Source organism: Cardiocondyla obscurior, linkage group LG15, assembly GCF_019399895.1.
Source record: "Cardiocondyla obscurior isolate alpha-2009 linkage group LG15, Cobs3.1, whole genome shotgun sequence".
Classification (NCBI taxonomy): Eukaryota; Metazoa; Arthropoda; class Insecta; order Hymenoptera; family Formicidae; genus Cardiocondyla; species Cardiocondyla obscurior.
In genome coordinates, this window is record NC_091878.1 from 3,818,076 (window position 1) to 3,832,377 (window position 14,302).

Sequence of the window (14,302 nt, forward strand, 5' to 3'; positions counted from 1 at the left end):
GAAAGAGATAGCTGCGTAAGTGTGGCGCGCGGTGTTCACGCGGCTGGCAGCCATCATGATACGATGACGTCTTGATCATCGATCAAGCGCGCATTTCACGCATGTAGAGCAGAACGCGTCGTCAACAAATGTAGTTACGCGCACTTATTTAAGGTCTGCGTGTACCGAAAAATAGCATACATTTACTGACCTGTAAGTATTACGACTAACAACAAACTTGCTTTGTGTTTCAGATAAGGCCCGAGAGGATAAACGGAAGTGCCGTCGTCGCCGACATGTAATAAACAAACTGCAGTCGGTTCGTTGGTTATGTTTCGCGAGTGTCGTCTATAGTCGCGCGATTATATTTCAATATCCGCGTTTTTCGCGAGTGACCAGTGTGTTTTAATGGAGCGGATTCTTCATTCCGGCCCGACATTTCGAGAGGAGGAGGAGGCCTCGGAAAGGCATCCTGCTTCGGCGGAGCAACGTTTCGGTGAGCATAATTTTTTATTTGATTAAATTATTTAATTTTTTGTCGTAAATTTCCCCCCTTCTTTTTTTTTCTTGATGGAAATAATTCTGAACGTTTTTATAATTTATATTTATTTATTTGTTACAGTGTCGTGGCTGCGTTGCTGATTAACTCCGCCGCTGCGCATCAAATTGGTAAGTCAGTAACATATTATATTTTTATAACGGACGAAACAATTTACCGATTTGAAATAGCTCTAATTTCGGATTTAATGAATCAATTGCACGTGAAGATATCGGGTGGGAAAACGGTTGAAAGAATCGAAAGTTGACTAAACTGACCATGGAATTTAGAGGAATTTTTCCGAGGTCAAAGAATTCTTTTTCACGCTCGATCATATAAAAGCACTCGTGGAATCTGTCAGGCTTCTATGAGTACCCACGATTTCTCGTTGAAATTGTAAAAATACCTCGGCCTATTCCGTAAACTTTGCGTTTGCCTGCCATTTTAACAAGCCTGAGTGAGGAGTTAACGTTCTCGAAAAAAATTCAAGCTAGTCGTAAGCAGTAGCGGGATCGTATTTCCACTTTCAATTGACTTTTAAAGTGCTCTTTTACGCATCGTCCAAAACCCCCACGGTGAAATATAACTCAATAATAATTATCATAACTAAATTAATTAGTTGACGTTAACAATTACAAAATAAACTGTCGGAATGGTTAATGAATAATAGCAGTAATTAAGTCACGAATAAATTACCATTCATTAAACGGGAAACGACGACTCTTTTGATCGCGATCGTTTCAATTACTTAACGATGTATTAAACGGATCAGTTTATCACGATTTATTTTGCTTGTCGCGATGAGGACCTTTCGAAAATTTAATGTAAAGAAGCAAAGATTGCTGATTAAAAACAATATTATTGAAGCTATTTTCAGGTATTACATTTTTAATCTCGTAATATTATTAATTATTTTTTTTTTACACATTATTTATGTTAAATTATATAACATTCGCGATCAACTTTAACTTCGGTTGTTTAATTCCGCGCTATCTACGCGTGGCGGTTTTCAAAATTCATCTCACACGTGTTTGAGAAACGTGGCTCCTTTTAAGCATTAAATTCAAAAGAGACTGTTGTAATCAGCGACGGGGGGCACTTCGTATGTAAATGCTGTTGCGCGCGGCCTCACTGTCGCAGCGCATAATCGCGTTACTACTAGGCGAAGCGAAAGTAGTTTAAAGCGGATGTAGTCGGACTCCCGAGAACGTATCGGAAACGAAGAGATTGGACAAGTTTTAATGAAATGTTATTTTATTAATCTCACCGAACACAATGACGTCTGAGAGACGTCATCTCGTTTAAGGCACCGACGTCTCAAGCGTGACGGAAACTGAACGAACAATATTTCTCGAACGCATTAAGATACGTTTTGTTCACGAGACTCGTTTGACGTGAAAAAATAGATGCAAAGTTACCGCTAATGGTATCGCAAAGCACATAAATGCAGCTTTATCTCATTCGCGTATATTTATTTAATTTGGTATTACTTTAAGATCGATTTGAAATAAATATCTCTTACTTGTGTCGATTCGACAATAAAATACACGTTAGAACGTACGTTAGGAATTTATACCTAAAAATACGGAGCTCCTGCGATTTCTCTCACTTTTATCGCCGGTAATCTCATTGAAGTTGCAGCAGTATAACTAGATACGTGGTCATCAGCGACGCGATCTGAAAGCAATATCGATCACATAATGATTTTCCAATATTCGAATAAAATACGGGTTGAACGCTCGATATACATTTGAATAAATAAACCGTACTGTATAAATCGCTACGTTTATTGTTATGCTGCTATACTTGCGATCTTATACTACGTCATTTCGCACCATTTAAGACTGCGATTCCTTGCTAAAATGCGTGCGAAGCATCTATAAACACGTCACGTGCACAACTGCAATGGTAATCCGGATAGAACCAATGATCATCAGTTTCGGAACAATTTGCCGCGAGAAAATCGAGGTCTTAAAGCAGAAATTTAGGGAGCTCCGAGGATCGGATGCTCAAAATTATGCGCTCTCGTACGCTCGTAGTACCAGTAAAGTTTTGCGCGAATACCGATTTCTCTCTCGAACGTACTATTCTGAATGCACCCGAGCCTCGTTCAGTTTGCGGGAATCGCGAGATCGAGAAAGCGCGGTCACGCCAACATTAATCCCTTTCAAGTATCAAACTCGGTCTAATTAATTAAGCCCTGTTACATCGTGCGTTTGTAAGTAAGAACGATTTGCTCCAGCAGCGACATTTATTCGCGGTGCACGCTTATTGATTGCAAATACAGGAACGAATGCAACTAACCATTGTTAAATATGCCACGCGATCCGCATCACCGTTGCACGGCAATTAATAAAAATATTTATACACACGGCTCGATGTAGTTGTTATTTTATACGCGCATTCGCGATATTTCAATTTAAAACTATATTAAGGTCGCTATTAATTTAGATTCTGATATTAATTCCTAACATTTATTTTCCTCCCGTTCTCTGTAAATCGTTATTTCCACCGCGTTTGCGTATTTTTTTTTTTTTTTTCCGCGGAAAATATCGCGTCGCGGCGCTTTAATTATCCCGATTGCACCGCGGCCTGGAAAACGCGCGTTCTTCTTTAAGTCGCCGGGACGCGAGGCGTGTTTAATTTTCCACGAAATCACTCGGATAATTCAGCAATTTTGAAATCTCGCCGCGACGATTTACGTTCGCTCGTAATACCTGGACGAGGCACGCGAAGGCTTTAATGTCTCGTTGTTATTAATCCTTTAATCCTGCGACGTACGCATGCCGTATACGCGCACCTACCGTCGTTCAGCCGATTTCAAACTCGCGCGAGTTGAAATTCGAGGGACGGATCGCGGGATTATTCGCCACATACTTGCGCGATTGTTCTCGCGGGCGCGGCATGCTTGAAATATAATCCGTCTAATCGAAATTCTCGCGTAATTCGCAATAAGAAGCATGTAGCTACCAGGCGTTGTTTAAATACGGATCGCTAACTTGATTAATTAACCCTCAACTGGGTCACGGTAACTCGGGACGATTTTTCGGGGGGTAAGCGATATTCCCAGTGATAATTTTGAGGGACATGTAATCAAAGGGTTCGAGCTTGCAATTTGATAATTTAAATATTTACAAAGCCCTAAAAATGTATAATTAAAATAGATGTTGTATGAATTTCTTACCGAACGTAGCAACGGTAGATTCACGTAAAAGCATCCGCCAGCGGAGAACTTTAGCTTCCGGTTTAGAAATTGCAACGACAACTCGACGCTACCCTGCGTTCAGAGAGAAGTCGTCTTTATGTAGATTACCAGCAGATTGTATTAAAATAATTGTTATATAGAGATACAACGGGGATACTAAGGAGGCTTTGAGGATATAAATGAAATCACAATTACACCAGAGAGAATTACATTCGCTAGATAGAGAACTTGATTTCTAACCGAAGAAATAATGGCGCCAAGTAAAACGGTTTAATCTTTATTCACTTACTTCGTCTACTTCGAATCTCTTCATCAATCTCACTTGCCACTCGATCATAATCGGCCCGATGCAGTTAGCCTGAAATAAATAAATCTCATTGTCGCAGTTTTTTTTTTAATTAAAAAATACATCCATGTCAATTATAAATTTTCAAATTTTCTCCTGGAGGAAAGTTACATTGAAAATTTATAACAGGCACGTACTAAATTGCCATCGTCATTAAAACGTACGGAAACGGTTCCGCCTCGCGTCTGTAGAAACGTTTTACCTGTGATGAGGCGAAGTCGCAGGCGATGTGAAGTAATATCATCTGAACGATAAACGCTACTAGCCAGAGACACAGGCAACCGATCAGCGGCCACGATTCCGTCTTCCACTCTTTTACGATCATCCATTCGATTATGAAATATATGTTGCTGATGGTGTGCAAGCTTAGGCTGCCCAGCCAAAAGAGCAGCGACCACGAGTATAACGACTCCAAGCTTTCCCCGGCGATCATTAAATCGTTATGCAGATTCAGGATTATCTTTTGCGAAAGAAATAAAACTATTAGAATCTTACCCATCGGTTTTACTCTAATACGCATTTTGTGAACGTTATAATTTTTTTTTTTATCTTAAATTGCTAAAATAATTAACTCTACTTATTAAATTAAAAAAAAATTTAGTTTTAAAGCACTCGCTTAATTATCACGTTTTGCACCTTTTTTCTTATTTTATCTCCGGCGGAGTTAATCGATTTGGTAAATAAACGGCTCAATAACGTCATTATCTAATCGATCTGGCAAATAATTGGTTCGGTTACGTCATTGCTTAATCGATGTGACAAATAAGCGGCTCTGTGCCGTTATTAAAAAGAACGAGGAAGCGTAGATAAATAAAACCCTGACCTGTTTGCTAACGAACGTCTTGCCCACCGTCGGCGAAAACGGTAGATTTTTTATCGCGATCATGTTGAGGTGATGAAACCGTTGACCTAAGAAAATGGCAATCGCCATGAATTTATAGATAGCGACCGACGTGCCAACGTAGGGTAGCATGTATCCCATATTATACGTCCAGCTCTCCATAAAGGCGTACATTCCGAAACGATTAATTGCAGTCCAGATAAGCGTGTTTACGATCACGAGAACCCACGCGACGATTGCAGTTCGCATTTCTTTCCGCGGGTAGCCCAGTCGTCGTACGTAATCGTCATAATCTTGCAGCGCATTCCAAATCTTAACGAAGCTGCTCCTCGTGAACGTTACTAAGATCAGCTCGTACAAAACCACACTGTAGTTGATGATCACCTGCACAGTTCGATTTTTATCACTGGTTAGTGAATTTAAACGCTTTTTTAACTTTACGTTAAAAAAAAAGTTTAGCACAAAAGCTGATTTCTTATACAAAAATTTAATAGAGAAATACTAGATTTAATTAAGAAAAAAAAAAATTTGTTGGGAGTGACTTTGTGGGATTTTAATGAACTTTTTTTTACTGACCTTCGTGTTCTCCGTACCCCCGAGAGTCGAAGTTTCCCTCTTGACGCCTATAAACCTAATGACTACTTGGAACAGTGTGTAGCTGTAGAAAATAGTAGCAATCACAGTGAAAATTAGGCTCGACGGGACCAGGCGGTCCTGCGAGAAGCTGTAGGGTGCAAAACCGAACACTCGCACGACGCAGGTCATCGGCCAAACGGCTTTGTAAAGAGGCGAGTCCGCGCCGCGTAGCTTACTGAGCGCCTGCTTCTTCTTCACTTTAGCGAATATGTTCTCCACGTCGAAAGGGACTGTTTGTAACTCCATAGCTGCGGGAGAATCGATCGGCAGTTTGAAATCAACAAAGTCTAGCGAGCATGAGGCTCTTGATGTGGTCTTCGACTAACAAGGTAGGGTTTACACCTGTCTACAAAACGCAGATAATTATCGGCCGCGATATCATCGTTTGCATTTGACGAACTCAAACACAACGGGGGACAAGGACGCGTTTTAGAGACGAGGGTTTATTTGAACAGATTGATCATTAAATTAATACGATAATATGAATAATAATTGAAAGGAATATAGTAGAATAAAGTAGAAATATATTGAAACAAAAAGAACACAGATAAATCTGCTGACGTTCGATTTTTCCCATCGCTAGAATTTCATCGTGACGCCGGCTTTTCGTACATATAAATTTGTTAAAGTTAATTATTTGTTCAAATCGATTAGTACGACGAGCCGGATCGAAAAGGGGGTTGGCAATTGCGGGGAGGGGTTGATAACGTGGCATTCAATCAGATCCACCTTCAATTTCGTGAGTAAATATTGAATCAACCAAGTCCTGAAAAGTCTGCTCGCTTTTGCTTAGTATCCCGGAAATCACCGCGCTCATCGATCAGTTGCGTTGTCCTAGAAAACTTGAAGTCGCGAGACAACGTGGAGCAGTACGATAAATAGAAACGGCGAAGGAAGAAAGCGCAAAAAAACGGCGCAGAAATCGCAACGAAATGGCGTAAGGTCTGAGAAGGAAATCTGGTTTGCTTCCCTCCCCGTCTCTCTCAAAGCGCAGTCGTTCGCGCGATAAAACCAACCGTTACATTCGACAATCTCGCGCATTCCTTCGGCCTTACTCCGGAAGTCGAGCTCGAATTTTAACGAGGCCCGTCAGCTATTCCGGAACTGTCGTAAAGCTCAAACTTCGCGATTTTGACGTCAATTTTCTGAAGTAAAAATAAAATAAAAGAAAAAAAAAAAAAAGCAACGAGTAAAACAAGACAGACGAAGCGAGTAGAAAGATTTACGTAATCTCAAAAGTAATAAATATTCGCGCAACATTCAGCATCCTTCTAGCGCGGGCGGTTATTTCAGAAGCTCGATGCATTTACTGGGATTCATCCCTCGCGGTAGCCGTAAATCATCGCGCGAATTTCGAAAACTTTTGGGAGGGATGTCTCGGCGGCATCCGCGGGATACTCACTTCAGATCGAGCTCTCGGATGCACATTGATTATTCCGGACGACGTCGCGTAGATGACTATGGGGGTCTCGACGTGCCAAAGCGTCACGATAATGCGGGATTAGAGCTACTCGCGTAAACACAGGCGCGAGACGGGCGGGCAAACACAATGTACGCGTGTGAATGCCGGCATTAAATATTATTCCACGTCGGTCGCGAATGAATAATTGAACAGCCAGGAAGAATAACAGGTGGAGAGAAAGTGCCGGTCGAAGCGGATGCGCTCGTAGATAGCTGTAATTGTGTTGCACGGAGAGGCGGCCTGTTTGTATTCAAGGCCCCGTCGTACCGATTTTAATGCACGGGATGCACTCCATTTCCCCGCGATTTCCCACGAAGCTCTCGTGACACGCGAAAAGCATGGATGTACATTTGTACAAATAGCTTACGTCGCAATAAAGCGGCACCCGAGAAAATAAAAAAAATCCTTTCGCGAACAGGGGTGCGAGTACCCGTTATCGATTTATGTATTTCAATTATGAGGTAATCTCGCATTTGCTTTAAAAATTATAATATCGTAATTGGAAGGGGATCTTGATTTTTTTTTTTCGTTTTCTCGAAACGTTACAATTTTTTTTTAATTTTCCATTACTTTACTTACATCGCATCGACTAAGAAATACTTTAAAATTGCTTTATTTGTAATATAAAATATATAAAACTGATACATTAATTTTATGTCTCAAGATATACGTAAAAAGAAGTAGATCGGCTAGGAAGAATGTCGTTTAAAGGTTGTAATTACAAAAAAAAAAAAAAAATTAAACAAGTAGCGATCGGTTGTTTTTGCAGCAATTATTCGCCGTTAGAATTTGCCAATACGTGTGCGTTAAGAGAAAAAAAAGTGCGTTTTGGTATGACGTGAAATAACAGCGCGGTGGACATGTTAATGCGACGAGTGGAACGATCAAATTATAATACAGACATATATATTCAACGTGGATGAATGACGTGAAGGCGTCGAATGTAGGTGAGCATAATAAACGCGAATAAATAACGCGGCATTAGACGGGAGAAAATCTAGGGTACCGAGCCATCTCGTTCGGACAACGCTCCCGAGCAATGTAATTTAACGCCGACGATATGCGGGCAAGTGCTCGAAACAGCGGGAGGAACGAAATGTATTTTCGCATATTTCTCCGGCAAGAAAGTGATGAGACCAAATTCCGAGTTTGAAAATAACGCGAACGACGCGGATAAATTCCATACGCGGCCCGCCGTACACTTTTATCAAGCCATTCCTTTTGTTTTCATTTCCACAAGTGCAAATAATGAATGGTAATTAAGTAATTATTTGGACAATGGAAATATCGGCGCGCTGCCAATTACCGATGTTTGACAATTACTGATGTTTGAGTAGCGTTCGATCGATTGTGACAAATGTTATGAACAAATGTAACGTGAGCGAGAATGATTTTCTCTCGGCAGCAAAAGTAGATTTCAAGGAACATTCGGTAAAATGCCAAGTGTAATAGTTTGAGAAGTAACAATTAACAGAATCAAGTAATGAGTCTCTTAATTTAGGTAGACATGTGCTACTGAGCGCTTTCCTTGATCCCGTCACTGTTTATATTTTACGGAAAAGTTTAATAGGAAAAAAAAAAAAAGAAATTAGTGACCGGAAGAATAAAGCGGCGATTACCCTCGTTACAACTCGCCGTTCCCGTTTCTCATGTAATTAGAGAAGAAGAACGAAAAGAACTTGGCGACAAGGCAACCGAGTGCCAAGAATAGTCTACGTATTAAGAGAATACACATATCACGTATTAAGAGCAATAAAGTCGCGGCCATTAAAGCGCTCGGTGATCTCGGAACAAAATGCGAGAGCATTATCTCGCGTCGCAACCCCTTCGCGAACTAGAATTTAGCCTAGTCATGAACAGATTGGCTGCAACATTTTTTTTTTTTATAAATAAATTATATTTTTTAATGGCACACAGTTCTGGTCGCTTTATCTCGTTTTGTTTATATTTTAAAATCTAATGCATCAATTTTTAAGAATTTTTACAATCAATACGCTAGATATTAAAGAAAAAAAAAAAATATGTTAGATATTGAAAAATAATATGATAGGTATAATATTTAAAAATAATAGAATAAAATAGTTTTCTGTGCTTAAACGTGACCAGATTCATTGAAAAAATAAAAAATCCCCGGAAAAAAAAGAGTGTTGTAACCGATCTGTCCGCGACTGCACAAGTGACGGTGAAATCTCGAATCAAACGAAACGGGCGTGTGATTTATCTGTCAAACGCGGTTTTTTTTTGCGGAACAAACGCGAACGGTTGGTCCGTCAAAAAGCTCCGTCCTCAATGGACCGAACCTGTCGCGTTCCAGCCGCAATCCTCCGAAAATTTCCTGCTACGTCACGTTTGTTCGAGCAAGTCGGAATGCTCTCGACGTCATGTACCATGGCAATGCAGCCGTTCTAGAGTGATCAAAGGCGATCTGAGATGTACGAGAGATCCTCCACGTCCCTTCGACGGGCATCTCCCTCGAGAGGCTTTCGAATCGATCGAAGAGCACGCACACGTGCTGTCTCATTTATGTCCTGTTCATAATTATAAACTATAAAAGACAGACGCTTTTAATAAAATTTAAAATATCGAAGTCCGATCATCAAAATTAGTAACGTAAACCACGGATTTTTCATATGAAAGGTAATTTTATCCGTCAAACGCGAACTTGTAAAACGTGAAATAAATTCGTTCTGAAAATTCGCGGAGTCTTCAGAATTACTCTCGCGCTCAGGCGGCCTTTGAAAAATTTCGAAATACCTCCTGTAATAAACAGAAGCTCGCGTTTCAAAGACTTAATTATCTCGCGAGGAACTATCGGAAATATTCATCGCGGGTGGGTATGTAAAAGAAATCGGGGTACGTAGGTGCCGGTGGCACGTCGAAGAAGCTTGATGGAAGCTAAAGGAGAGCGATCTCATTAACGCTGATCTTTAGTAAACGAGCTTTCGGGTCGATTGCTTCTCGGAAATTAGTTGTAACGCGAAAAAGAACACGAGAACGGCGGTGTCTGTCAGCATGTTCGTCACGTTTGTCTCTTGCCTGATGCGTCACAGTCGAAATCTGCAGAAATGACTGTTTTAATCCTGAAACCAGAAAAGTCGTCGAATTGAATAATCTTTTTAAAGTCGCGATTGAGACTTAGCAAATGAGTCGAGGTAAAAGGGTTTCGATTGCAAGAAAAAGAACCTGCTGACAAGATCGCATGACAAAACTCGATTACACGAAAACCCTCGCGGGGAAGCAAACTCGAGCGATGAATCAACGTCGCGGGGAAAAGAAGACGTTAGTCCGACGTCGGCGAGGCCTCCAGAGGTCGTCGACACAGAGGCCGATCGAAGGTTTAAGGAGTACCGAACTTGAGATCCGCGACGATGCGAGCGTGTTGAATTGCAAGCACAATGATAAAGATAACCGGGTATCAAGCGATCGATTGGACTTCCGGAAGTCGACAATGTCGCGTGGCAACAAGTGCCGAATGTCGATTCGGTGAAGGAGTCAAACGCGATAGCAGTCTCCGCGACGTAAAGGTAGAATTTCAAGATAGAATTTCGAGGTAGAATTTGAACGAATGCGTCGAATGTTTCTCGCGGAAGTCGCTGAAGCGACGTCTCGTCAACGTTGAAGAGTCCCGGGATAACGACGGCGAACCGGGGTAGAAACGGTCCAGGTCCGATTGGATGAAACGGCGCGCAACGTCGTTTGTCTTCGACACGTCTGACTTAGCGAGAACTATGACTACTAGTTCCGCCAGCAATAACAATAGCGCGGTACAATCAATCGGAAGAAGTCACTCGTGCAAGACGGAAGTGTCTTCGCTATAAGACTTCGGAGAAATTAATGGCGACCCTAACAATAGTTTACAGAGAACGAATATATTTACAGATGCATTAAAAAAAAAAAATATTACCAGACAATTATAATGTTACGAGTACTACATTTTTATAATTATAATATAAAAATGTAATATCTATAATAATTTATTAATAGTATACTTTGTATGGAGAAAGAGGAAACTCCTCTCGAGAAGAATTGTTTCTGCTCGCAGCCGAGCAATATAGAATTTGCAGTTCAGGCGAAAGTTAATAGTTTTCCCAGCAATTCGCGAAATCGCGTTCCCGCCCACGTGGAAAATTACATCGTCCCGGAAACATCAATTCAGACTTGAGGCCCCATTGTGCACTTCCGGATTTCTTCGCCGGATGCAATTTCCGCGGGTCGTGTTTCCGCACGAAACAAAGTTGCGCAGCCGGTCCGAGTGACTCGTAACAGAAGGAAAACGCGAATCCCTCTTGAATAATACTTGTGTACACCCGGCGCACATCGCTGCACATGAGCGATGTCGAGGGATTAATGGCTTGTCGTCACAGAGGGCCGTAATAATTCACAGCCACAGCCGAGGGATGGTGAAACATTATTAAAGCGATAGATTACCTAGCGCTTCGAATTAGGCAGGAAAGAAAACGATTTTCGATTTAGCGTTATTCCATTTTTACAAAAAAGAATTAAATTAAAAAATTAAAAGACATTGTAGTTTTTGATGCCGAACGAATTTGAGCCCTTTTTTTATTCAACTCTCGCATTCGAAGGGTCAGGGATAAAAAAAAATTCGTTAACTACTGAGAAACATCAAGTTCTGAACTATGCTAATTAGAATCGACCTTTGCGATCTGGGGCACCCTTCGGCGAACGACGTAGATCGATCACCACCTACTCGGATTTTTTTGCGTCATGTTATCAAACTGTACACACTTTAATATCGTGTAACCTTTGCGCATATCCTCTTAAACAGTACACTCGTATGAAGATATTTAATGCGCCTGCTTCTGCACGAAAGACATCATTACACTCGGCGTATAGACGAGATGCAATTTATCATCGTGCAACTCACCAACCGTCGTGCTCAACATAATCGATTTCCGTTGCCGTACTCACTCGGGCATTGTAGATCACGAGTATTCTCCGGATAGGTAAAGCACACTTTCGTCGACTATAACTCAAAATAAAATATTATTTTTGTGTTCTTACAAACCGCGTGAATATATAAAAAATAACAAAAAAATTGGAACACACATAAAATAAAGCATGAATTATGAATTAACCAGAAGATAAAAGAAAAAGTAGTCATTACAATCACTTCTGACGTTAATTATAAAATTGTCCAAATAAATTCAAGCCTTAAAAGCCTAAATTTTAAGTATTAGCGTAAAAAAAATTACTTACAATCCTCTTTCTTTTTTTTTTTTCCATATTTCTTTTATTAATAAATTGCAATAAATATAACTTTTACATTATGAGGGATTCGTGTAATGAAAAAGATTTAGCGATTATAAAATTTATATGCATTTAAAAGTGTGAAAATTTTTATTTTACACTTGACTTATATTATTATGCAAATATAGAATTTCTTTTCATATTTTTACAATCTAAATAGTTTTGTAGTTTTTGTAGGTTTATTTATGATACAATACTAACGTGGTTGAACATCAATCATGCCCCGAGGACAAAATGTATTTCTTCGCGACACGTAAAAATGTACACATGCGTTTGAAATATGTGATTCGGTTTAGAAATATCTGGCGAGTATTTTACTGAGATCAAATCGTGTGATGAAACCTTTCTTGAATACGTTAATAAATAATAATACATTTCTCGATAAAAGCCATATTGCATTATAATATTATGTCATAGTATTTATAGTAAAACAGAAAAAAAAAAGTTTCGTTCTCATATATTGCACAGTTTCGCATATAAATATTTACAAAATTAGTAATTTCGAGACAATTTTAACTTTCACCTGGCTACTTAAAAATATATGTATCTGTTCTTCAACTTTTTTGTTTCAATTTCAACACTATAATATTCCCTAGCTACAATTTTCATTAAATAACAACATAAATTACAATTCTGTTGATCTATAGGCACTGAGTTTAGTTACTTTAACATAATCAAATATCAAAATAAAACCATTTACTTAAGGAATGACATATATATATGTATATTAATTAATAGTTCATAAAAAGTAATAAAAAAATATCAGAATTACTAATATAGTAATTCTTGTTCGAGACGATAATGTGAAGACACAGAAAGTTGTCGGTATTTTTAATCGCCTAGCAGTTCTATGTTACGATATTGAACTTCTTGAATAATAGACATTGTTTTCTTCAATATTTCCTTATGCACGGTCAATTCATCTTGATCGGCGTTTATGACGATCCAAGTATTGTCCTTTAATTTCTCATAATTGGCGTTGACTTGCTGCTGAAACTCGTTGTGTTCAAACCTCTCCTTGCCCCAGTCGCTACGCTGTTCCTGGTGTCCCTTAGACACCTTGAGTAGCATTACACAGTCCGGTTTAGGGAGACCTAGATCAGGTGCCTGGCACCAGGTGAGACTTCTACCAGTATTAGCTGCCGTATACACAGCACCAGATGCTGCGTACCTGTCTATCACTAGAGTAGTGCCCGATTGAAGCGTTTTCTCCATGTCCTCCTTGCATTCCCAGCGGTTAGCAGAAAACAACAAATGAACTGCCTCCGGTGGCATGTTAATTTCTTTTGATAAGAAACTATTTATTATGGCGCCAATGTGAGTCTTCCTGTCTGCAAAAAAACGTTTCTTTCATTTCAGAACTTACACTTGATGCAATTTTTATTAGATTCTATCGCTTTTTACATTCAACATTTACAAGTATAAAAAATAACAGTAATAATAATAATATTACAATAATATAACATAATATTAATATTAATAGTAATAATTATATTCCAAATTAAACAAATAAACTTTCTAAGCTATTTTTGAACATCTTTCGATAACATACGAATCCACGTGGATTAGCAGTGAGAGAATCTTTTCCCGCGCAAACCTAGTTTCACAACACGCGACTTACTTGGAAACGCTCCAGTCTTCGCAGGGATCCGGAGATCATTTAAAGCCTTGATCAGCATCTTCACTTGGGTCGACTTACCGGCGCGATCGCAACCCTCCAGAACTATTAATGCCCCACGTTTATACATGTTAAATTAAGTGTCGGACCTCGGACTGAGACAATACTGGAACAGAAGCAGCTGAGAACAACAGCTGATGGCTATATATAAAACAGTCGTCAGCTGTATCTGTTCGCTACACCCATCTAGCGGCTGAAAACCGCGGCTGCTTCTCTTTCAGGGATATCAGTTATCTTATCGTTAGCACCTAAAAGTAAGAGTACCGCATTTTTTTTCGTCCTTTTCTTCGGTCGGTGAACGCGTGCCAACGCGTGCAATATTTAAAAAATATTATTTATTTAATTGTCA

The 14,302-nt window shown here is 39.7% G+C and overlaps 3 protein-coding genes across 6 annotated transcripts in view; 1 reads left to right on the forward strand and 2 right to left on the reverse strand.

Annotated features, from left to right (window-relative positions):
* LOC139108705 (uncharacterized) overlaps positions 1 to 14,302 on the forward strand; it is a 94,606-nt gene that overhangs the window by 64,359 nt on the left and 15,945 nt on the right. For all 4 annotated transcript variants that reach the window (XM_070667208.1, XM_070667210.1, XM_070667209.1 and 1 more), the window contains 2 exons: positions 234 to 475; positions 602 to 648. The gene's annotated coding sequence lies outside the window, so the exon portion shown is untranslated. The remainder of the gene's footprint in view (positions 1 to 233; positions 476 to 601; positions 649 to 14,302) is intronic.
* Positions 969 to 6,051, reverse strand: LOC139108722 (putative gustatory receptor 28a). The gene is made up of 6 exons (XM_070667238.1): positions 5,486 to 6,051; positions 4,886 to 5,293; positions 4,271 to 4,528; positions 4,012 to 4,080; positions 3,702 to 3,794; positions 969 to 2,194 (listed from the first exon to the last, which is right to left on the reverse strand). Exons 1-6 carry the CDS (start codon positions 5,789 to 5,791, stop codon positions 2,144 to 2,146), a joined length of 1,185 nt encoding a protein of 394 aa, XP_070523339.1. The 5' UTR covers positions 5,792 to 6,051; the 3' UTR covers positions 969 to 2,143.
* Positions 12,347 to 14,279, reverse strand: LOC139108719 (thymidylate kinase). Its single transcript, XM_070667234.1, has 2 exons — positions 13,897 to 14,279; positions 12,347 to 13,606 (listed from the first exon to the last, which is right to left on the reverse strand). The coding sequence occupies exons 1-2, from the start codon at positions 14,021 to 14,023 to the stop codon at positions 13,107 to 13,109; spliced, it is 627 nt and encodes a 208-aa protein (XP_070523335.1). The 5' UTR covers positions 14,024 to 14,279; the 3' UTR covers positions 12,347 to 13,106.